The 25,402-nt window shown below is 38.0% G+C and overlaps 2 protein-coding genes across 8 annotated transcripts in view; both read right to left on the bottom strand.

The window, feature by feature from the left end:
- Positions 1-2,925: 2,925 nt before the first annotated feature.
- Positions 2,926-15,426, bottom strand: LOC123514088 (probable tubulin polyglutamylase ttll-15). Of its 4 annotated transcripts, none has more exons than XM_045271712.1 (5): positions 15,333-15,426; positions 6,241-6,440; positions 5,108-5,684; positions 4,791-4,959; positions 2,926-4,419 (listed from the first exon to the last, which is right to left on the bottom strand). In XM_045271712.1, the coding sequence occupies exons 2-5, from the start codon at positions 6,410-6,412 to the stop codon at positions 3,784-3,786; spliced, it is 1,554 nt and encodes a 517-aa protein (XP_045127647.1). In that variant the 5' UTR covers positions 6,413-6,440; positions 15,333-15,426; the 3' UTR covers positions 2,926-3,783. The 4 variants fall into 4 exon arrangements, with proteins under 4 accessions (XP_045127647.1, XP_045127649.1, XP_045127648.1 ...); XM_045271714.1 differs by having other exon boundaries at positions 15,180-15,401; XM_045271713.1 differs by having other exon boundaries at positions 15,316-15,337.
- A 2,696-nt stretch (positions 15,427-18,122) lies between these two features.
- Positions 18,123-25,402, bottom strand: part of LOC123513905 (glycerol-3-phosphate acyltransferase 1, mitochondrial-like) — a 70,946-nt gene continuing 63,666 nt past the window's right edge. For all 4 annotated transcript variants that reach the window (XM_045271382.1, XM_045271383.1, XM_045271384.1 and 1 more), the window contains 13 exons: positions 24,981-25,142; positions 24,576-24,757; positions 24,132-24,365; positions 23,708-23,895; positions 23,404-23,537; positions 22,737-23,226; positions 22,254-22,438; positions 21,875-22,049; positions 21,473-21,555; positions 21,073-21,219; positions 20,401-20,659; positions 19,911-20,130; positions 18,123-19,475 (listed from right to left, as the gene is read on the bottom strand). In XM_045271382.1, coding sequence (XP_045127317.1) covers positions 19,958-20,130; positions 20,401-20,659; positions 21,073-21,219; positions 21,473-21,555; positions 21,875-22,049; positions 22,254-22,438; positions 22,737-23,226; positions 23,404-23,537; positions 23,708-23,895; positions 24,132-24,365; positions 24,576-24,757; positions 24,981-25,142 — 2,412 coding nt within the window. In that variant the 3' untranslated portion in view covers positions 18,123-19,475; positions 19,911-19,957. The remainder of the gene's footprint in view (positions 19,476-19,910; positions 20,131-20,400; positions 20,660-21,072; positions 21,220-21,472; positions 21,556-21,874; positions 22,050-22,253; positions 22,439-22,736; positions 23,227-23,403; positions 23,538-23,707; positions 23,896-24,131; positions 24,366-24,575; positions 24,758-24,980; positions 25,143-25,402) is intronic.

Below are 25,402 nucleotides of genomic sequence, written 5' to 3'. Positions count from 1 at the left end.
TACCTTACCAATGTGCCCTGTTACTACCTATTATGGGACCTAGGAAACTAATTAGTAAGGCCCAAATCTCAGCCATTTGTGCCTAAATGAGGGAGAATAAGACAAATCAAGAAATTGCCGCAAACACTGGCATAGCTCTCAGAACTATTCAACATTGGACCAAAAGTTATCATGAGGGAGGAAGAGACACTTCGCCACCACCTTACAAGCCTGAAGGGTGTAAGCACAGTGTGAGCTCGATAACTCTGAACATTATTTGAAGACAGCTTGAGGCCAACCCTCTTTGCTGGCTGGGGTGATTGAAAGGACTGTGCAGAGATATGTGAAGGTGACATGTGATACCAGAGTTGCCACGCAGTTTCAAAACCTTGCTTCACATATGGTCACCGTAACAGTAGGCTTGCATTTTGTGTCTCAGCACAAAGATTGGGACTTAGGTAAGTGGCGTAGGGTACTTTGGTCAGATGAGGCAAGCTTTCAGGTTACAGACAACTAGAGAAACCGTGTGTACTGCAGACCTGGTAGTAACTTGTGGTAACCTGATGCAGTCAAAGAAGAAAGAAGAAATAAGGGAAGAAACAAGAAGAGAGAATAGGAGAGAAGCAGAAGCATGAAGGAGGAAGAGAAAAAATAGAGAAAAGTAGAAAAACATTGTACCATGTAGTAGGATTTTTTGGTAGGGGCTTGAGTGTAACAGTAATAAACTGACGGTCTGCCCAAAGGTCTACCCATGACCAGACTCAAACATAACATGTAAACATAGAAATGAGGGAGTTGACAGAAATATATGAGGTGGCGGTTGAAAGGAATTCAGTGGAGGCACACATGGTCCTGACCTGTGGGAACGCAGGTCACCAAGCGAGGACACTTTGGTTAGTGCCATACCTTACCTCAGATACCAGGATTGGGTGAAATATAGTGCGACGCCTAGGGAGCGTGTCTATGTAGAATGTATTTTTAGGGATTGGGTAAAAAAATACCTTGCCATGCCTAAAGGGTGTGTTTGGGTAACTTATATTACTGCAGATTGGGTCAAGATATAACTGCCCAAGCCTAAGTGTGTGTCTGGGTGATGTGTTACTGTGGATTGAGTCAAGATGCATTGCCACGCCTAGAGGGTTGGAAAATAACATGTGTATTGCTGGGATTGGTTTAAAAAGTACATTGCCCCACCTGTGGGGTGTGACTTAGGTGAGATGTGCATTTCTGCTTGGAAAATATGGACACTAACAATCTAGGAGTATAAAATAAGATGTAACTGAGGGAGAAAAAAGCTTTTTGTTGGGAGTCAAGAAAACAGAGCTGGAGGGAGATCACAGGCTCCTGACTGAAGAGACGTCAGAGGCGACATGGAGAACTCTTGTATTAGTAAATGAAGATTAAACAGTTGGTGATGCAGTCTTAATTAAGTATCACTTCAAAGAGTAGAGGAGGAAATAATATTTTAGGATGTTATATTTGTAGGATGTTTAGATTTAAGATTTGTGGTTGATTTGATGTTGTGTGATTTAGACTTGGAATATGTTGAGTGAGTTTGATTTTGAATTCTGATGAGAAACTTTTGAGAACGGTGTCACTTATATGGAAGGAGAATTTGCTACCTGCTGGAGTAATTACTGATGAATATTATATTTGTAGTTTTAATTGGATTAAATGTAGAAAATTTATCAGTGTATAATATATTGCCTTAAGGTTATTATTGTCTCTCACAATCATGTTATTGCAACTTGCAAGAGAGAGCAAGAGGACACGAAAAACTGTTACGGTCCACGCTACACAACACACATTGAAACCCAGATTCTTTGATGGTGTAGGGATGTTTTTCTTACTATGGTCTTGGAAAATTTGTGCTTTTGCCTAAGAATGTTCGTATGAACCAAAATAACTACTTTGAGGTAATTCTAGACGAGTTAGACGAGTGTATGGAAAAGTGCAATGCTAATACCTTCATGCAAGATGGTGCACCGTGCCATACAGCAAAGTTAATTGTTGATTGGTTTGATTTCTGCAATGTCAGCCTTTTAAAACCTTGGCCCACAAATTCGCCAGACCTTAATCCTATAGAAAATCTCTGAGTGTACAAATAACTGAAGCTAAAGGAGAGAGATACCTCCTCTCTCCCACGCCTCAAGCCACTATTCAGGACATATGGGACAATATTGAAGCTCAGTATCTCCACCACCCGGGTGATTCACTTCCCAAGAATACCCTCACTGAAACATATTTTCTGTGTCAATCTCCTTCACTGGATATCACCTTCTGCTCTGACCAGCAGTGTACTTCCAGAAGGCTGTCTTGGTACTGCATCATCTGAATGATGTGTATCAGATGTGGTGAGACTCGGTTGGTTAGAACTATGCAGGTTCAAAATGATTCGATTCAAATGATTCTTCATGAATTGAACTGACTCAGTTCGCTTGGTGCAAACTCAGCCTTACACCTAAAACATTGGACTCTCCTGTGTTAAGCAATGGGAAATTGCCAGTTTCTTTTTCATTAGTAGAAGAAAACTAAGAAAAAACTGATGGTTTGACTTGTGTAAACCACATTATAGTTTCCTAAATATGTCATGTAGACCTATTATCAACATTGTTAATTTGAAATAGCTACAATATTGAAAGAAATACACCAGGCCATTTCTGGGAGAAATTATGGCAAAAAGACTGTTTTCTCATTATTACATGGTAAGGAACAAATAGTGAAGTAAAATTTCAGTGATTGATGTTTTTTCAAATGCCCATTGACATGAGATCACACATCTTTCTAAACAAAACCTGGAAAGAGAGAGAGAGAGAGAGAGAGAGAGAGAGAGAGAGAGAGAGAGAGAGAGAGAGAGAGAGAGAGAGAGAGAGAGAGAGAGAGAGAGAGATGGTGGGTAGGGCAAACATCACTTAAATTACAAAATAGGAAAAAAAAAAACAATTATCAACCCAGCTGTACCATATCTTCACCTTACCTGACAACAATATTAGAAATAGTGATTGTCGTAATAGTACAGTAAATGGGTGCTGCCATTCTCATTCTCAATCTATAATTGGGGATGTGAATAAACTCAAATTCTATATCAAGTACAAAAATTTTTTCACAGTAGGATACCATGTATTGCTTTTGTAAAGAAAAAGCTTCGTAAAAAAATTCAACATCTATACATTCTAGTAAAAATCTGTAGTTGTTTCTGAAGAATTCTGACAATGATTTCACCAAGGCACTTGCACAGCTTGCATTGCATATTCTGGTAAACCATGCCTCACTCAATTTACCCTCAATTACCACCAGCTCAATGGTAATGCTTAGATAATAAACAGACCTCTAGCAGCACCAAAGATAGCATCTGCTCCTAGCACCCAGAAAGGGTTTTCTTAGATGAGAGGCAAGCTGAAAAACATTATCTTCCCATATGACTTAATTCAACAATCTATAATGTAGAATTATGCAAAAGTGATGATAGCTATAAATGGAAGAAAAACACAGGGGATGGTGGCTAAAAACAGTAGGCTGACTAAAAGATGTAAAATTTTCTAAACATATTACATACACTCTATTGCAAGTATACTGAAACACTCAACTTTCAACTCGAAACAGAAAAAAAAAAAAAATTGTTACAATGACTTTAAAAATACTATTACCTAGAGAAAGTGTGTGTGTGTGTGTGTGTGTGTGTGTTACTCAGAAAATTCATAAGTTTTCATTTTCACACTTCTTAAATGCATTCCTCAAGTTGGTAAGCAAGGCTTCTTCTTTTGTACAGTAGTAGGCCACAATGCAACCATTTCATAGGAGTCACTAAGAGCAGAACGAGTTGTCATTGAGGCACATGCCACGGAACCACTCTGTCATGAGGGTGTTTTCTGGTGTGAGTGCCTCCATATCGGCAGCACTATGGGCCTTATTGTGTAGAATGGGTTGTGGAACCACACGCCGACATCCACCTCTTCTTTGATGCTCCAAGTAAGCCTGTAGAAAGTTTGCTTTCTGATCTTCTGAAAGACATGGCAAACACAGCTGGCACTCAATTCTGCTGCATGCATTAGATCCACCTTGACAGTTAACAGAACAGTGGTCAGCAAACACCACGATATCCTTGACAGCTGCCTGCATCTCGTCTTCATCAGTGGAGCGTGTGGCAAGGTTGGGCGAGTGCACAGCTCGACCAATGCCTACCAGAGACAGCACATTGTACACCACCTGTTCATACAACAGACGATTCTGCTTAAAGTGAGCTGATGAAAGGTTGGGAGACATATTTGCTTCCATAAGGTACACTTTGAGGTCATCATCAATCACAAAATCAAATCGCATCATCTCAAAAAAGTTTTTGGAACTTGGATAGTGAGATGTTGCCTGGACAAGTGCAGACTCTTTGTCATAGAACACACTACGGATGGCATTCCTGACTGAGTCCCACACCAGGTTGGGGTTCTGTAAATTCACAACACTGTTAGAGACAAAGGAGTAAGTGTAAACTCCATGAACACAAACATATATTATGGATACTGAGAAATCTTTGATATCAGATATATCACAATGCAAATAAAATAGAAGGGATAATTGAGAGTTGGTTACAGGATGTAAGGGAGTGCACACATTGTAACTACTTAGTAGCACAATTCTTATCTATACTATATATAATATGTCTAGACTGACCATTTCTAAATATCAAACAAATTTAATCAAGAAATTAGACAGATTAGCTAATTCTATTAAAGGCAACTTCTAAATGTGATAAGAATGATGCAATAATGTCACACTGCACAATAATTTCTCATTAATGACATGCATATATCACAAACCTTATCCTGGGCTCTGAGCCAGGCATCAAAGGAACTCTTCATGCCAAAGCCAAAGTCATTATAGTATGGAGCAAGAGAAGGAACCTTCCACGTTGGTAGGTAGTCATCTCCAACCACATACTTGTCCTGCACTTCAGGATCAAATGGGTGGTACTTCTTGGGACAAAATCTGGAGGACAAGGCTTTGTAACATCCACATCTAGGAAGATAACTTAGATATACCTAAATATCAATTGCAAATATAGATTAATATCTTACTTTAATTTTATGAAAAAATAATAGAAAATATTTCTTAGCCATATAGCTATTCAACCAACCTGAAGAGCACATCTCCCTCAAAGATGTACACTCTCAGTGGCTCTATGGAGGTAACAATGGTGTACACTCCTATGTCAAACTTGTACCCATCCACCAACAAGGGGTTGTGCACAAATTCCTGCACAAAAGACCCTTCAGCTCCTAGGTCGAGGGCATCCAGTTTTTCAATTTTTATTCCTCGATGATTGTTGGACTTCTGCACAAACATCATCTCGGGATTCTTTTTGGCATGAGCAAGGAGTTCTGCTTTCTCTGCCGGCATTCTGAAAGCTCGCGGTATGAGCGGCAAGCCTGAAATGGCCAAGTTAACTTTGTTGGTTATGAAACCTGACCCTGGGAAGTGGTTCACCCTCTGATGGGGCTTCAACTTCACCATGGTCTGCTTTAGCTCCCGGAAAGGATAGTTGTGGGACCAGAGGAAATCCCAGTCTTCCCTGTCCTCAGCCAACTCATAGCCCAGCCTGTGTAGGACATTTGTAACATGGGTGAGATAGCCGGAGCCTTTGTTGTTGCCTCTCACCCAGGCCACAGGGCGGGCATAGTGGTTTTCACCCAGGGCCTCTGCTAAAGCTGCACCTGTAAGATGACTTTATGTAAATGCTGTTCAAGTACTATGCTATACTGTACCAGCAGTTAGAGTACAGTACATAGGTTAAAAAAAATTACACAAGTAACAGATATACCGATTGAATAACGTTCATGCACACATGAAGACATGAATAAATACGAATCCAAAAACTTTATTTCAGCTATAGTTATGTCCATTACTACTATGTTGTACTGCATGGGAAAAAAAAAAAATTATGTACCAAGAATCAGTTGAGTTTCTGAATCCTATCAAAAAGTTACAAACTAAAGCCCTACAAATGTTCTTTCCAAATATGCATTATTGAATCAAGATGGTTTCATGTCATGGTCTCTCGTGTGATCTGATCAATGACCAGTTAATACAAAACATTTACTTTTTCTGATTTTTATTTAATATCTACTCGTGTATAAATATCTACTATATCATAATGAACATTATATTAGCATGAAGATCTGTTGTCACAAACAGGATCCAAGGAACCTGGGGTTCAGAACTTGATCAGGGAATGAACATCTGCCATATCTGGTACGTCAGGTCACTCACCCTCAGCATGTGTATGTTCAGTGGCCCAGTGTTCTTTAGTGAGGCGATGCAGTTCATAGACATTAAGAGCAGTGAGGAGAGCACCAAACACCAACACTAATATCACTGCTGTGAAGAACTGCATTTGCCGCTTCGACATATAGGGTGGTGAGCCTCCACCTGCCTTCATCATGAACACCAATGCTTACATGTTGGGTCACCTGGGAATCAGAGTGTTTAGTTACACCAATTACAAGACTTTTGCTGCCTAAAGAAAGTGAAAAAGGTAAAATCTCTCTACAACAAAGATAATTTGGAATATGAGGAATGATTAAAACATGCTAGATGAAAATTTTGAATCTTATTTATTGATATACTATGGGCATTATGCATAGAGGATGAAAAAGCAGAATAGAGGGTATGCTATTGCCAACCAAATACGTACATATAAACTAATTTCTAGATAAGTTAAATACTTTGCTGGATAAACTAGATCAGGACGATAAAATAATCCACAAAATCAGACTTGAACTAAATGTGAATAATTTCACCACCTTACTGCTGATCTTGCTGAATTTCACATTATCTTATGCCTTTATTTAATAAAGCCACCAACATCACAGATAATTCTGCCACACTGATAGATAGTATTATTTTCAGTAATGATGTACAAAACTCACTTCTATGAAATCCCATCTTATACAATGATGTATGAGACCATTTTTTCTATTATGACCTTAAACCAAAATTGTCACACTGTGTTAGGAAAGATTTAAAAATCATTTAAGGAAGAAACAACAACAAGCATTACCTACATTACTGAATTCTGCACAATTATGATTAGACAGAAGTAATCAATTGTAATTAATTCTAATGACTGTCAAGAAACTTACACAAAACTTCCTAACACGAAAAGGCTTCCCAACTGAAATATTTGAAAGCAATTATAAAAATAGACGACACTTAAAAACTTCATAAAAATGTAAAAAAAAAAAAAAAAAAATGTATGTTTATTCACTAAAGCAGCCCACTGTCAACATTAAAAATAAGTACCAAAACCTAGGGGAGAAATTAAGAGAATCATGCGTAAAGCATGAAGAAGCCATTATGAAACTCGACTCAAAGACAATGTAACATATACTAAAAACTCATAGCAAATAATCAAAGAAATTATAAACAAAACAAGCAATATTGAATTACACATCAAATAAATTCCATGTAATTTGTGTAGAATTGTGAAAGCAGACATTGCATGCACACTCATTTACTGATAACTTTACAAATACCATGAATAATCTTGACAAGATAATTAATCACATAGAGAAACAAGTCAGACAGATAAATACTTAAATATGGAGAGAGAGAGAGAGAGAGAGAGAGAGAGAGAGAGAGAGAGAGAGAGAGAGAGAGAGAGCCATGCCACATTCACTTAATAACAAACAAAAGTTTCACATAATCAAAATACTAATAAACACACACACACACACACACACACACACACACACACACACACACACACACACACACACAAATACATAAATAAAATAATAAATTCATAAAAATATATCTATATGAAAAAATATATATATATATATATATATATATATATATATATATATATATATATATATATATATATACACACACACACACACACACACACAAAAGTGTAGTAAGAGAAAGTTAACAGCAGTAACGTCACGAAATGTGTTTGCAAGCACACCTGACATTAGAAAGCAATTGAGTCGAGTTAGTACAATATACAGCAATGTTAGAGGAAAACAAACCGTTAAGCAGCCACCAAGTAGTAGTAATGCTGACTTGTGATGCTCCTTCCCTACTCCTTCCCACCATCCCAACTAGCGCAGCCCATCCGTCATCATTACTACTACCTACGTACTGTCACTTTCTCCCCGTCAGGCTACAATAGTAAACTATAAAACTCGTTTTGGTGATGTTTGCGCTTATACACTCATCAGTGATAGGTACTCGATGCTCAAAACATGACTAGCAGCACGAGAGAGAGAGAGAGAGAGAGAGAGAGAGAGAAATTAAGAGAATCATGCGTAAAGCATGAAGAAGCCATTATGAAACTCGACTCAAAGACAATGTAACATATACTAAAAACTCATAGCAAATAATCAAAGAAATTATAAACAAAACAAGCAATATTGAATTACACATCAAATAAATTCCATGTAATTTGTGTAGAATTGTGAAAGCAGACATTGCATGCACACTCATTTACTGATAACTTTACAAATACCATGAATAATCTTGACAAGATTCCCTACTCCTTCCCACCATCCCAACCAGCGCAGCCCATCCGTCATCATTACTACTACCTACGTACTGTCACTTTCTCCCGGTCAGGCTACAGTAGTAAACTATAAAACTCGTTTTGGTGATGTTTGCGCTTATACACTCATCAGTGATAGGTACTCGATGCTCAAAACATGACTAGCAGCACGAGAGTACAATATACAGCAATGTTAGAGGAAAACAAACCGTTAAGCAGCCACCAAGTAGTAGTAATGCTGACTTGTGATGCTCCTTCCCTACTCCTTCCCACCATCCCAACTAGCGCAGCCCATCCGTCATCATTACTACTACCTACGTACTGTCACTTTCTCCCCGTCAGGCTACAATAGTAAACTATAAAACTCGTTTTGGTGATGTTTGCGCTTATACACTCATCAGTGATAGGTACTCGATGCTCAAAACATGACTAGCAGCACGAGAGAGAGAGAGAGAGAGAGAGAGAGAGAGAGAGAGAGAGAGAGAGAGAGAGAGAGAGAATTAAGAGAATCATGCGTAAAGCATGAAGAAGCCGATATGAAACTCGACTCAAAGACAATGTAACATATACTAAAAACTCATAGCAAATAATCAAAGAAATTATAAACAAAACAAGCAATATTGAATTACACATCAAATAAATTCCATGTAATTTGTGTAGAATTGTGAAAGCAGACATTGCATGCACACTCATTTACTGATAACTTTACAAATACCATGAATAATCTTGACAAGATAATTAATCACATAGAGAAACAAGTCAGACAGATAAATACTTAAATATGGAGAGAGAGAGAGAGAGAGAGAGAGAGAGAGAGAGAGAGAGAGAGAGAGAGAGAGCCATGCCACATTCACTTAATAACAAACAAAAAGTTTCACATAATCAAAATACTAATAAACACACACACACACACACACACACACACACACACACACACACACACACACACACACACAAATACATAAATAAAATAATAAATTCATAAAAAATATATCTATATGAAAAAAATTATATATATATATATATATATATATATATATATATATATATATATATATATATACACACACACACACACACACACACACACACACAAAAGTGTAGTAAGAGAAAGTTAACAGCAGTAACGTCACGAAATGTGTTTGCAAGCACACCTGACATTAGAAAGCAATTGAGTCGAGTTAGTACAATATACAGCAATGTTAGAGGAAAACAAACCGTTAAGCAGCCACCAAGTAGTAGTAATGCTGACTTGTGATGCTCCTTCCCTACTCCTTCCCACCATCCCAACTAGCGCAGCCCATCCGTCATCATTACTACTACCTACGTACTGTCACTTTCTCCCCGTCAGGCTACAGTAGTAAACTATAAAACTCGTTTTGGTGATGTTTGCGCTTATACACTCATCAGTGATAGGTACTCGATGCTCAAAACATGACTAGCAGAGAGAGAGAGAGAGAGAGAGAGAGAGAGAGAGAGAGAATGTGTGCACTAAACGAATGACATACAGTATCATAGTGGAAAAAGAGTACAATGATAAGAATATCTAACAGAATATTAACAACAAATCGGGATAAACAACAACAACAACAACAACAATGCGTTCACTGATTTTTACCACACTGATAAATGAACGAATAATAGATTTATTGATTCAAGAAATTATGGTGGCGCAACTAAGCGAAGGAAGAAGAAAACATGAATAATAATAAATAATGGTTGCGCTCTGATAAAATTGCAGGGTTGAATAAAATGGAATGTTAACAGGGCATCTCTGAGCCAAAGCAGGTCACGATCACATGAACTTTGCTGTGCTGTTGTTAAATGTGTGTCAGGACCGTGGTTGCAGTAATTACTTTAACACTACACTCTTTCACCATCCCGAACTTAGATTATAGATGAAAAGTTATAAATAGCATTAACTCGACCTGTCCCTCTGCTGGGAATATAACACGGTTGACTTAAGCCAAGACAAGACAAGACAAGACAACACACACACACACACACAGAAGAGAGGGGGGATATAATACAAGTTTATAAGTTGATTAACGGAATGGATCAAGTGGATAAAGAGAAACTAATGCTGAGAGAAGAAGCACAAGATCGCATAGTAAGAAACCTAGGAAGGGAAGATGTCTGAGAGATGTTAAAAAATATAGTTTCCCGCAAAGATGTGTTGAGACTTGGAACAGATTGAGTGAGGAAGTGGTGTCAGCAACGAGTGTGCATAGTTTAAAAAAAAAATTGGATAAGTGTAGATATGGAGACGGGGCCACACGAGCATAAAGCCCCGGCCCTGTAAAACTACAACTAGGTAAACACACACACTCGCTCCGTAATGGGGAAGACTGGCTGGGGTGACCAGCAGACGACCGAGGTGAATTACATACACACGCGCGCACCGCGCGCTAGAGCCCGTCGGCGGGTGGTGGAATGGGATAGTCTCGTGAACCACCTCCCGCGCGCTAGAGCCCGTCGGCGGGTGGTGGAATGGGATAGTCTCGTGAACCACCTCAATATACCGCAGGCATAGCACAGCTGGCCACATACTTCCATAACGAGATACGACAGCATACAATATACGTCGTCACCTCTAAACCTCGGCAAAATGCAGTTTCTCTCAGTCGCCTGATCCCGACACAGTTAAACTGAGTCTAGTACAATTACTTAATTACTAGTAGAGCCCTGCCGTAGGTACCTATATATATATATATATATATATATATATATATATATATATATATATATATATATATATATATATATATATACACTAACGGTTCAATTAACTAATCTACAATCAAACTTCTTTATTGGAACTGAAATATTACTGTAGTCTGACAGATCAATATTATTCACTGCCACCTGGACCCCACAGATTACTGACAGGAATGCTCAACTGCTTACTGTCCATTACTACAACAAACCAACTGTAATCCATTGTGTTACATCTATACAAGTCAAGTATATATTATACGAGAAGGTGACGTAGTGGATAAGGTGATGAATGTGGGATCGGGCAGACGTCCATGAGTAGGTTCGAATCCCACCACGTGCACCCTTGAAACTTTGTCCTTTGTCGAGTTACCTACATGTCACTAAGATACCCAGGTTTTAGGCTTGGGTGATGATATGGGTACCACTATAAATAAAATTGCCTGCGCCGCTAATGGATGAAAGCTGAACAGCGCTAACCATACTCTCCAAGTGAACCTCCAGGCACTATAGGCCATAACATTAAAAAGAAAAAATATATATCCTCAAGCTGTCTGCGTCTCTTCAAATTTCGATGCTTTCACCGACTCCCTGGCAGATGACGGAGTGAATAGCCATTATCCAATTCGGCTTCCAGTCTGGGTCCATGGATAAAACACTATAGAGTTTCGGTTCACTATTGAAGAGAGGATGAATGGAAACCCAACGACCTTCACTTTAATACGTCGATCTACCTGCACGTTACGAATGGCGTTTGCTATGGGCCGAAATACCTGTGGTCGCCGGCTGTATTAATGTAGGGTAAAGTCAACACTTGTACAGTTCTTGGAAAAATGTCAGTCTAAAACCGCTTCTAGTTATATATCTTCATGCACTATACTTGAATACTACAAAACATTGATCCAAGCGTTTACCAAAGCTCCATTGGATCATATTCTGACATACTTCTGCCCCGCACCTACATTACCTTCAAAAGGTTTTAATATTTATTATATAATTTATCCACATATATACTTATTTTTTTCAATGTAGGAGGGGAAAAGGAAAAAGAATAAAAGTATAAAGAAGGCCCCCATGAGGTACCAGATCCAAAAGAATTACGAACGATCATCAATAAGTGTCTCTAAACCTCCCAGGCTGCATATCTGTCTTGTGGGTGTGGAGGGTAATTAATATTTGTTCATACCATTACACTGCTTATAGGTACACATGCACATATACACATAGGTACACTTGTGTTCTTGACATGGCTACTGAGGTTACTCCCCACATCCCAACGTAGTGCAGGAAGTGAAGTGCCCTGGTCCAGTACACAGACAGAAAAGTATTGTCCTTCAGCCGTGATGCGCTGTCATGTGAGGCAGCCGCGCGGATAGAACACACACACACACACACACACACTGAGGAAGTGTTCCACAATAGTGTAGCGATTCTCTCTCTCTCTCTCTCTCTCTCTCTCTCTCTCTCTCTCTCATGAGAATGTATAGAAAATGTGATAAAACTGCAATCTAAAAAGTTCATATGCATAAATGCCCAATGCTAATGAAGATGCAACATACAAAGACAATTTGTAAATTAATAAAAATAAACATTAAGCTTGAAAAAAAAAAAAAAAAAAGGAATGGCGGGGGATGAAAAAAGGACGGCACGAAGAAAAGTCTGAAGGCAAGTCCATAATGTTATGATGCTAAATGCAACGATTTCGCCAATATGAGACCAGGAATGAAAATGGTTTGCTTTCCCCGCCCAAAACCCTTATTTTCTCAGCAGGGGAGGGTCTCGTGGGCACGCGACGGAGCACATGGTATCAGTCGCGAGTCAGGTTTCATCTATTTACCTTTATTATTTTGTTTCATACCGATATGATCCATTTTCTATAATTACCAACTTTCCTGCATTCATCACTGCCAACTTGGTGGGGAGCAATGCGTCACTAACTGCACGTGTGCACGAACAAGCATCCACCACATGCTTTGCCTATCACCTTTGTGCCTGAAGCAGTGAAGCTACACTTTGAAGTTTTAAAGGGCCCATTTTCTGCAGCTTAAGATGACTACGTGGGTTTTCAGTTTTTTTTTTTTCACCCATTCATGATGCAGAATTCTAATCAAACTAATACTAAGATCACGAAAACATTCTTGATAACCACAATGACTTCCACTTTAGTGTATGATAAAATGTAATCCGAATAAGACATCAATAGGCATGAGAATGGTTCTCGAAGTTTGCTGAACATATATACTGTATGACGGACTGGTATTATTCTAATAGCTACGAGTGCTCGTCAGAACAATAAAAATCATTTGTAAGATTATCATAAGTACTTTCCTTGTTAGTGATGTTGAAACCTAGTTAAATTGTCATTACAATCGCAAAAAGACTTAAAAATCCAAAGCAGCTGCTGAATCGGATCAAAATATGGTTGTCACTGTGCTTTGAGAATACAAAATACCTGCCTACCTTTTGTATTTCCAACTTCCTCTGACTTTACTTAATTTAAGACAGAGGTTTCAATATTTTTTTTTCTCCCTCTCTTTTTTAGTTAACACTCTCGGACCTCCAAGAAGACTGCAACTTAGTGCAGGATATTTACCCCTTACATAAAAAAAAAAAAAATGTAGTCGCATTGCAAAATGGGTAGAACGCCGTGCTCCCACAACTGGGAGGTTCCTAGCAACAATATAACATCACCAGTATATATCAGTATATGTGTGGACACTAAGGATACGAGAATCGAGGTTCCTTCGTTGGCACTCTCCTCATGCGTCTAACTGTGCCAACTGAGCCTTGAGGTAGTACTACTTAGTACTTACATGCCTCGCGTATCAGGTGTCGTGCCATGCATCCCCCAGAGGTGCGTCTTTCCTATTCACTGTGTGCCTATACGCTCAAGCCACCCATTGATACTGAATACTGACTATTCCCGAGTTTCAAAGTCACCAGTTGTTAATCAATATGCAGCTAACAAAATACTTGTGGAATCCCTTCATCGATAAATATATCACCAAAGGACACAAGGAAATAAGGGAAAGTGCAATAAGCCATCAAACCTACACGCGGTAGTCCCTGAATGAAACATATACTGTATGTACATGCCTACACATTTCCACCTGATTTACATATAAGCCTGTCTAACCTTTCAAATCCCCATAATGATTCACTACTACAGCCTAATGAATCAGTATTCTCTATCTAAAACTATCAAGAATCATTTTTTTCCTATAACTTCATCGCAAATTTAGATCAATCTCTGTCGATATCCAGAATGTTATGAAACTTTACCCTCCTGTGAGTGTCGCTAACCTTAAACTTAAGTGCAGCTAATGTGTACCTACCTGACCGGTCCTGACTGCTGGGGTGAGGGTGACTGACCTTAACTCGCATTTTGCGATCATGCGTTCTGTGACAGTCTCTAAATACTTGGCAATGACTGAACTGGATTCGGCCTAACTACGATGTAATAAAACACTTAAACTAATAAGTAAATAATAGAGTAATAAAACTAATAATAACAACTTTGGCATTTGGTAATGTGAGTAGATAGATAGATATCTTGACGGGTCTCAAGTACCCGGCCGATCTGCTCACCATGAAATAAAAGAAAATTTGCCTAACAAGTTAAAAGACTCACTAGAGATCGTCTCAATGGCACACTACGGCTACAAAGATTGATGACAAATATATTATGGCCACAATGAAATACTGATAGATTAGTCCGCAAAGACAGAAATACGGGGGTGAATTTGTAAATCCAGGTCCTGTAATTCATCACATCATTTCACAATGGGATACCAAATATAACAATACAAATGCCTCAAAGATTCCCACACCTGCACAGCCACAAAAAAAAAAAAAAATTACGAATACTGTCAGTAAGCTTGGATTGATCGACAGGCCTTCTCTCTCAGACAGGTTAACAGTGCGATTCCAAAGCAACACTACTAACCTAGACATCAAACCGCCATAGAAAAACAGGGGAGGTTCTGGTAGACGGGAGACAAACTTCAAGCACAACACCAGGGACTGATCTTCGGAGCTTTGGCCATAGCCAGAAGCACACAAATACACACACACACACACACCAAACGAAGTGTATTACTAAATGACGGTCGACGGGTGAGCAACACATGGAGCTTGGGAGTAGCTGGTGGAAGTAAAGGTGCCAGTTACTGCTAGAACAGTAAGTTTCCAACAAGTCGTGCACCTCCAATCTCTTCTGTCTATGTCACCTTTCACTTGCCTCTGATCTCTTGATGTGTATCTTTTGTGAGTGATTCTGAGTATGGTTTGTCTAAATGTGCCTGAAACTATATGTACATTATTATCTGACACTTGATAAGGGAAAAAAAAAAAAAATGGTATCGTACGCCAGGCAGCAATGTAGTTGTGCCTCTACATTACTACTTGACCAATGAAGAAGTTGCATGAAAATTATTCTAAGTGTGTGTGTGTGTGTGTGTGTGTGTGTGTGTTCATTATATTGATTTGCCCTACCCGTCATGCTGGGTTGTTTGATTTAGGGTTCTTTACAGAGAGAGAGAGAGAGAGTGGGGGTGATAAAGGTAGACTGTCAGTCTGTCACTCTGCCACTGAAGAATGAAATGTGGTAGGTGGCGGAGATGGTACGGTGAGGATGGTACGTACGTGTGACCAAGAGGAAGAAGGCAAGACAATATTTAGTTTAGTTCCTCCCTTTTGTATTGTGACATATAACGAATAACGTTAATGTTAGCAATACAAGGAGTATTTTAAGCATTTAAAAAACGGCCGGAATGGCATGAAAAGAATAGATTTTGAAAGATATGTCAGAAAAGCCAATGATTAATGAAATGACACGAGTTTCTAAGGGTGTTTTTATGATTCTAGTAACATTAAAAACATTCCAGCATTACTGAAAGGAGACTTTTAAAGGTTCTATATTTTAAGTATAACAATTAGGTGATACATGGTTGTAAAACAATAACAACATTTGTGCATCATGGAGAGAAGAAAACTCTTTTAATGGAAGTTTCAAGCCCCCATGATATTAACTTAAAATCATTCATACAAAAAAAAAAAACATTTCTATGATTGTTATGATGTATAGTTCCTGTAATTGCCAAGTAGCAGCAGTAGTAGTACAGTATTATTATTATTATTATTATAGTAGTAGTAGTAGTAGTAGTAGTAGTAGTAGTAGTAGTAGCTAGTAATAGTAATTAGAAAATTAAGGAGAGAGAGAGAGAGAGAGAGAGAGGAGGGATGGTAGGCTAATCGTCTTTTAGGGAGGAAAGCAAAGTACCGTTAACATTGCTCAGTTAACTTGTTACAATATTGATGAAGTTGTAGCAACACTACTGGAACGCAATAATCGGTTTGTAGTGTCGGAGTGTCCTAATTCAACCTATAATCGCCTCTCTCGAACTGTAAATTAATTTGTGAATGTTTATGAAGAGCATCGAAATGTTCGAACTAATTCCTTGGTTCGAACTATCAATTTCCAAGCTGAACTGGTGTAAAAAAACGGGTATAAGCAAAATCATAAGGATCAATAGGCAGGAAAGAACCAGAAATATTGGGATCAAGCTTGAAAAATTAAAGTTTAAGGAAGAAATGGGAAGGAATCTCTATACTGTACTTTATAGCTCTTCCTCTTTCCCCACCGATCTTCAGCTCTAATTACGTATTATTATTAATCTTTCTCCTCTTCCTCCTACCTATCCATATCTTCTCTTCATTCTTCATGATTTCACCTTCATCTCTCTCTCTCTCTCTCTCTCTCTCTCTCTCTCTCTCTCTCTCTCTTCCAGTCTCGATGCATCCCTTGTCCCTCTCTATCTCCTCCCATCAACTCCTCTCCTCCTCCTCCCTAGCTGATGAGCTTTTGTTCCCCTTCAATACTGTCTATCTATGCAATATTTACGAGGCAGAACAGGAGAAAAATAATATTCAATTTATCTAACTCTTTTCATGCACGCTTTCTATGTAATATTTACGAAGCGTCAGAATGGCAATATTTAATCAATTGTACCCTTTAAATACTTGTTTTTTTTATGTAATATTTACAAGGCGGCAGAAAAAGAGCGTATCATACGAGTACACGTCAGAGGCAGCTTTGGCCAATAACATATGCCATGCAAAACGTATAGATATAACTTTTGTTTGATGAATTGATAGTTAAGTTGCTTCATCAAATAGGGAGCTGTAGTACTATTAATCAGCTGCTCTAGATACCTTCTTATGCTAGGTCACTGACAGCCCAGGCGTAGTCTTAATTTTCCACATGATTTTCTGCTTTACATACCTACATAATCTTTTCTGAAAGTTTCCCATCGTTTATAGACCATGGGTGTGGTTCACCGGTTGTCATCAAAGATTGTGTGGAATTATAGCTTTTTATCCATCTCGCTCCTTCAGTGAGGCCCTCATCACATTAGATTCATGCATAGCTCTCACTTGTCCTCTCATATGTATCAAGGACATTGCCTATAAAAGTTTTTACTTGCTGTATATTATTACCTTCTAAAAATGCTGTCTTTTATCATAATCTTTCCTGCTATGTGCATTGCTTCTTGAGAGAGCTGCACCTATTGAACATGTCAGTATTTATAGTGAGCAATGACAACTTATAAAAAAGTTTGCAGGGTTATGCACTTTTTGGGGTATGAATTTCTAGTTTATGACAAATCCTCTTTGAACCAATATTGGAAGGCCTCACAGATATCACAAGCCAACAACACTTCCAAGACTAACATGCAAAAGGAAGAACAATGATGCATTGTTAGAAATGTCTTGAAAATTTCAAACATTGATTTGTTCGGCTATTTTTTTGGGATATGCCGACATACTTATTGGCTTATTAAAAGTATTCCTTTTAAAAAATAAGGTTATCAACTAATAATATACCATCTTTAGTTCTAATTTATTATAAATGCTAACTACATAAATATTACATTTTCGTAATAATTGATGGTAACTAAAAATATTTATTCTACACTGCAATGCAATGAAATTTTTCCTATTATTTAGGTAGTATTAAGTGAACAAATACATATCAAACACTATGTACAGACATGTCTCTTTCAACATGATTGCACTGTAAATCTCATCTATACATATTAGATGAACTCAAATATACATAAACTTCTTTTTACAATTCAATAAATAACCTAATAATAATGACAACAATAATGATAATAATAATAATAATAATAATAATAATAATAATAATAATAATAATAATAATGAAAGGTTGTTTTACTGAATATTTGTACATTGATTATCCAAAGACAAACTAATATACATACACAGTACAGTAAGTGATATGGACAGCAACCACCTGAGTGCTTAGTGCTGGACTGGGGCTCCCAACCAGGATTTGACAGCTGACATCAACACCATTGCTGGCCCAATACCAATTGCAAAACACAGTACAAAACAAGATGCATTCATTTTGACAGGAAACAATAACTGACTAGATTATTGTTCTGCTTTAGAAAATATGCCTTGAAAGCATAAAAAAACAATAGTTATAATAATAATAATAATAATAATAATAATAATAATAATAATAATAATAATAATAATAATAATAATAATAATAATAGAAATAAAAGTAAAAAAATACTTATAAAAAATCTGAGTAAAACAACACTAAAGACAAATTAAAAAGAAAAGGAAAAGAAATAAAAAGCAAACTTAATAATTTCCTCAGTATAAAAAGGAATTTTCAACTTCTACTGTGTACTCCAAAGATATTCACTGCTAGACCTCTCAGAGACTTGATGTCTTGATGTAACAGCTGATAGGTGGTAAAGGGAACTCTCAAGTGATTTCAGTTTACATTCAAGGAAAATTTTGAGCAATGTTTTAATGATTACCCCACCAGACAAACAAAACACCTGAAGATTAATCACTCTACAGACGTTCCCCTGCATGTATGTACAGGTTGAATAGTCTCATAGCAAGCAATACACCATTATGCTTGCTGCACAACTATACTACAAGCTATAGAAAAATCTGAAGTTCACAGTGCATACAGAATCTCATACACAGTGCCACACTGCCCTTATAGCATTACTGTACCACTGACACCAGGCTGCAGCACTCACAAGTCTGGGTGGAAGCGCTCACTTGGGCAAAGCAGGTAAACAAGAGAGTGAAGTGGTAGCCAGGTGTTCACATTGCTCCTTCCTTGTGTTCCCTTATGACCCATGAGTTACTTCACAACTCCTTTATTGGGAGACACTTGCTGCCAAGGTAACTGAGGAAGATAACACATCATTATTGTTACCTACTGCAAGGCCAATCAGTTGTTACTTTTCGTCATCTCTTTCTCTCTTTTAAAAGAATGTATTCAGAAACTATTTCTAAAGGCCACATAGATGACTAGCAGGGTTCTTGAGGCAGTTCCTCCTTTCAGTAATGCAGAAATCTTGTTCATTTGTCATAAAGTGAAATTGCTCTTAAAAACAAGTATAGCTTTCATTAAAGCCTTTTGAAAGTGGTGGTTGTGTGGCATGGAAGCATTTCAGAATGTAATAAAAAAACAGAAGGATCACTAAAATCATTGTATTTCCTGCATATGGGAAAATTTTAAAAACTTGACAAGCAGGACAAATGTCCACTTCAAAAAAGAGCAACATTTCAGCCTTCAGTGCACTATTAGACTTCAAAAGTATTAGAAGTGTTTAATTACCTTGAGTTGTTGTCCTTGAGGTCATTCTGAGCATTGACAATCACAATTCATGACCTGAAGCTGTCTATTTCATTGATAAAGGGCAAGAGCTTGTCTTCAGAGTCAAACTCTTTGGAAAGATACAACAGGCGAATGCTATCAAGTGTGTAACTTTCCACAACTCCTTTCGATTCAAAGAGCTTGACAGCATTCCGAATCGGGTCAATACAAATGCTTTCACCTGCAAAGAAATGTGATACTAATAACAGGAATATGAATTCATAAAGAACTAAAAAGATTGTCTTTCATAATGTTCTCCTCTCTTTAATGATAACTTCATTTCTATATAATATAGTTTGCTGTACAGTTTTATTTTTCTTTTAATAATGTTGGTGGCTAGAAATCTATAAAATAATCCACATGGGACAAAAATAGTGATTTCATATTTTTTTTGTAAAAAGATAAAAATTATCATTATTGCAATGAACTGTACTGGTTGTATTCTACATACCATATTTCAGAATACCCTTTTCTAGCAGGGATCCAATGTAGCTCTGAGAACTCTGGATGAATTCCTTGTCTGGCATTTGAGTGGCAATCAGTTTCTGGAGACAGTGAGCTGTGTAGCAGTAAGCATCCAGCATGGGAACCAACATGTTCCTCCAAGCACCAATGACTTCCAAAGAGGAGGAGGTTGGGGTCACCTTGAAGTGGTGGTAGTAACCAACATCATCTTCATCAGAGTCGTCTGACCATCTCCTTACCCCTTTCTGAAGTCAAAGAAATCAACATATTATAATTAAAAAAGAAATATAAACAAGCTGTTCTTGAGGTACTTCCTATAATCTGAATGCAAATCAAAGAGAATCAAACTTTAGCAATAATCAACAAAAAATATATGCATGGTATAAGCAAGCTGCTAGGGATGCAGAAAGCAATTACTAAGCCATCATATTGTCTCATCCACATTTTTTCAATTTTACTTTCACTATCTGTAACTGATAACATACAACACAATTACTACGTCTAAATATGAGGATGACACAAGTAGAGGAGACAAAAATAGTTACAGTGAAGAATATAAATATGATCAAATAAGGGAAACAAAGATTAAAGTTTTTGCTATTAGAGAAAATTCTATAAACAGATATTTAGGTGAAACTTTAAGAATCTTTCCACACACCTGTGGAAAGACTGTAGCTTGCAGCAATCCCATGTCTACCAAGTTGTCTAGTGCCTGTGTAAGTCTATCTCCTTGCTTGGCACAGGGAGGAGCCAGCAGGTACTCGTGCTGAAGTATTGAGGCCAGTCGACTTGCACGCTGCAACAGCTGTCACGTCCAAGGAAAAATATTTAGGTGACTTTCAAAACTGACTTCTGACAATACCATAGTCTTTCACAAAACTTTTTTTTCTTGAATTATAACAATTCAAACATTTCTAATGATAAAAGAAAATCCCAATTGGATTGTGAGTAATTAAAGACTGAGTATTAATAAGTTGTCAAATGTAGGAATTTTAAAAAAGTTTAATGACAATTATTTTAGTTTATGTTGTCTCAAATTTTTCACAATTATACCATACCTTTTCCTTGTCAATTAAACAATCTGGAGAACAGTCTTTGTAGCTCCACAGATCACAGTCAGTCATTGAAAGTAAGGTTGTAACTGAAAAAGAAAACAAACAATAAAAACCTACATAAGAACCTTTTCAGTAATTATAAATTCTACATATAGATTTTCCTGGAAAAAAGAAAGGCCAGTAGATATAGACATAAAACATGTGTAAATGAAATGGGTTGTCAAGGAAGTGTGAAAAATGGCTGTGATGTGAGGAAAATGAAAAGTGAAAAGTTAAATTGCATGGCAGGTTTAGTGTGGCATTCAAAGGTGGAGGATTGACAAGTGGAATGGTTGAGTTGACAAGTGTAATGTATGCAAGAGGAAGATCTCCATTGAAGTGCAGCACCACTTGAATAAAACTTACCCACAATAGCATCAGCAGCAAAGAGCGGTCCCAGGGTACTGGCATAGTAGTTGAATTCAATGATGTTTGGCAGGAGTGTGACAGGTTCTATGAAGTAATCAGGTTTATCACAGGCTGAACTATTGCTTCCTGAGAAGTCTTCTGTCCTCACTAATCCTGGTCCAAGTAGTTGTACCTGTAAGATCAGACCTTTATAATAAAAGGCAAGCAGTTATTGTAATCCTCTTCTGATTTTCAGCTTGATGGACTATTTCCAGCTAATCTGATGCCAATACCTACTTGCATGTGAGTGTAAACATTTCCTAAATAATGGTGTGAATGCAGGATATCTTCATGTAACAATACTCAGTAAACATAGAAACAGCCATTCATTCCTCACCGCATGCCTAACAACTTCTTCAGAATGGCCAGAAAAGCCTGTATCCCTCTTTCTAGCTTTGAGGGAGTCACGGAGGGCATCCAGTGCTGTGGTGAGCGTGGACAGTCTTGTCCCACTGCGGTACACAAATGACAGCAGCCAGGCCACGGCATTGGTGGACATGATGGCTTGGCATCGTTCAGCATCTGTTGATTTATGTTTCAAGTTATTTCAAACAGCAAATCTTCCAAAATAAGAATGTAATCTAGCTTCTAGTTAGAAAATCTGAGAAGATAAAACTATGAAAATAATAATTTGATCATGAATGAAACATCAAACAATATAAAATAAGTTTAATTTGTTTTTACTGAAAAACTTTATCATGTGTGAAGTATGTAATAATTTCTCTGTTCATAGTGTAACATCTGATTTACTGACAGGAAGTGTAGAAAAGAGTGATGGACAATCAGTGATAAAACAAGAAAACAGAGAATGCTGACTCACCATACACAATGTGAACAGCCAAAGATTTGACTAGTAATCTGTATTCCTCTGTCACTTCTGTGCCAAATAGGGAGGAGCTGCTTCGAGCACCCGTGAGGTGGGGTGTGATGGCTTTGTTTGCCACTGTCACAGCACTGGATGGATTGGAGGAGGTTTTTTTTAGTACCAGATGATTACTGTTTGCAGGAGACGACAAGGAACGCTGGTGACCCTTATCATTGACAAGAGGGAGGGAGAGTGGGGGACTTGAACCACTGATAGACAGTCTTGGGCTTTCATCAGGAGGTGAAGGAGAGAGGGGAGGTGTGCATCCAGGCAGAGGCTCAGCCTGTGGTTGATTGATGGCAAGATGAGAGACTTCTCGTCTCTTGCTGGTTTGGATAAATTCTCTGAGGCTGAAGGGATGCCCAAAGTCAATTCTGGCATGACCATAATTAGTAGACAGCACCTTGATTATTGCTCGCACTGCTCCCCAAAATGATTCCGGCACCTGGAATCAATGGTAATGTTAATTTTTTTCCATCACAAAAACAATAAGAACAGTATTACTTATTGCTAAAGTCAGAAAAGATGATGTTATAACACAAATTCAAATGAATCACAGTTAACTGATTTACATGACTGCAATTACAACCCTTTACAGTACTCTCATCTAATAATATACTACCTTGCTTTGTCCCATCTGTTCCCTGATAAAATTGCCATCAAGAAGTCTGTCATAGTTGATTGCTATAGGAATGATGAGGGCATCCTCAAGAGTGCCGTTGCTGTATGCATCAACAATCACACTGAGAAGGCCGCCTGGAAAAAAAATTAGCAAACATAATGATATGCAAGGCAAAATTAATTATCTAAATTGTCGGTTTGCATTAATGTGTTTCACAACTGGCAAGGAAGTAGTAAATACAATGTACAATGCATGTGACTAAATGACAGAAACAGAAGCTACACTATGAAGAAAGGTAACCAACCTTTAGGCATACACGGTTTGCCAGTGCGAGTTCGTCCTCCTTCAATGAAGAACTCTAGGTTGTATCCAGCCTGTAGTGCATGAGTCATGTAGGTCTGCAGCACTGAGCGGTACAGGATGTCCTTGCGAGACTTTGCAGTGTCCAGCCGTCTTTTGATGAAGAAGCCTCCAAGGCCTCTCAGGAGCCACCTGTTGGATGGAAGGATTCTCAGTTTCTTTTTTTCACCTTTATGTCTGATTTACAGTCCAGTACCTTCTAAACAAATGTTACCTACCTCACAGAAAGCATCACAAAGTTGGGAAGGTAACACAATAGACTACCAAATGACACAAAATAATCTAGGAGTTAGCTTCTTAGCAAAAAGTGTATTTTCTGGTGAAGCATTCATACTACCTACATGCTTGTGCAATGACACAACACTCACCCAAACACAGGCATGCGCAGGTTGTCCCCGGCGGCCACAATGGGGGCCGGTATTTGTTGGTTGAAGAGGATCCAGGTGACAAACAAGTAGTCCACGTGTGAGCGATGAAGAGGTAAGTATATAATTGGCATGTCCTTCTGTGCTGCTCTCTCTATCATCTCCTTCTGACCGCCATGCACCGTTACGGAGGAGAACAAGTTGCTGAATACTTTGAACAACACGTAGCCTGTTAATCTGGAATAAAACAAGATGAATTAAATGAAAGGTTAAATTCATACAAATAATTTTTCTGTACATGCAAATAAAATCTGATATAAAAGAAAATATTAGTTTTACATAAAATTAACTTCATTACAATTCCTAAAGCAAGTTTATATTTTCCTTTCTCAATCTAACTAAGATGAGTTGTACACCACTGGATAGTGAGCTGAGAAGTGTCATCACCTGATGAGGGTGCTGGAGAGTGCTGCCTTCATCTCATGCAGCAGCTTGTTGGCCCTGGCAGTGTACTTAGCCAATAGAGTGACATAGGCCTTCTTGTCACTTGCCTCCAGTCCCTTCTGCTCCATCTCGTCTGCCACCACTTGCTCCAGCGCTGCTGCCACACACTCATCCTTGATGATGAGCTGAGGGGAAACAATTCTTATTACACATCTATGAAGATAATTCCCAACTAAACAATTGGCAGCCTGGTGGTAACATTTGCTACATCAATTCATCTACCAAACAAGTATTCATTTTTTTTTTATACATATGCTTTACAATATAAATGTAAATAGTGCATGATCATTGTATGTGTTAAATAAGGGAGTGGGACAAGGTGTGAAGCTGACAAAATGCTTGACTCACCTTATTTGGTATGACAGGATAATGAAATTTGGTGCGCAGGTTTAAGCAGTGGAAGACATAACAGCACTTTCTGGTGAGAAAATATCTGTCTGCATTACTGGTGGACACCCGCAATAAGTTCCGCAATCCTAGGCTGGTCGTAGTCTTGCTGGTGAGATCGTTCTGCATGGGGAGACAAATATCTTATTACTCACATATTATAACCAATGGGGAGAAAACCTGCAATCAGTAATATAACAAACAATGAAATAAAGCTGGCGTGACAAATGTTGGCATGACAAACACACATAAATTTAAGAATGCCTGACATTTATTAGTCTGTGAAAAGTTACAACGATGAAAATTAAAGACATCAATGTTTATAATAAATTATCTGGATAAAATACATTTGAGGATTGTAACATAGGCATAAATACAACAGT

The sequence above is a fragment of the Portunus trituberculatus genome, chromosome 37 (genome assembly GCF_017591435.1).
Source record: "Portunus trituberculatus isolate SZX2019 chromosome 37, ASM1759143v1, whole genome shotgun sequence".
Lineage (NCBI taxonomy): Eukaryota > Metazoa > Arthropoda > Malacostraca > Decapoda > Portunidae > Portunus > Portunus trituberculatus.
Note: the sequence above shows the minus strand (reverse complement) of the source record. Positions and strands in the feature narration are given on the sequence as shown.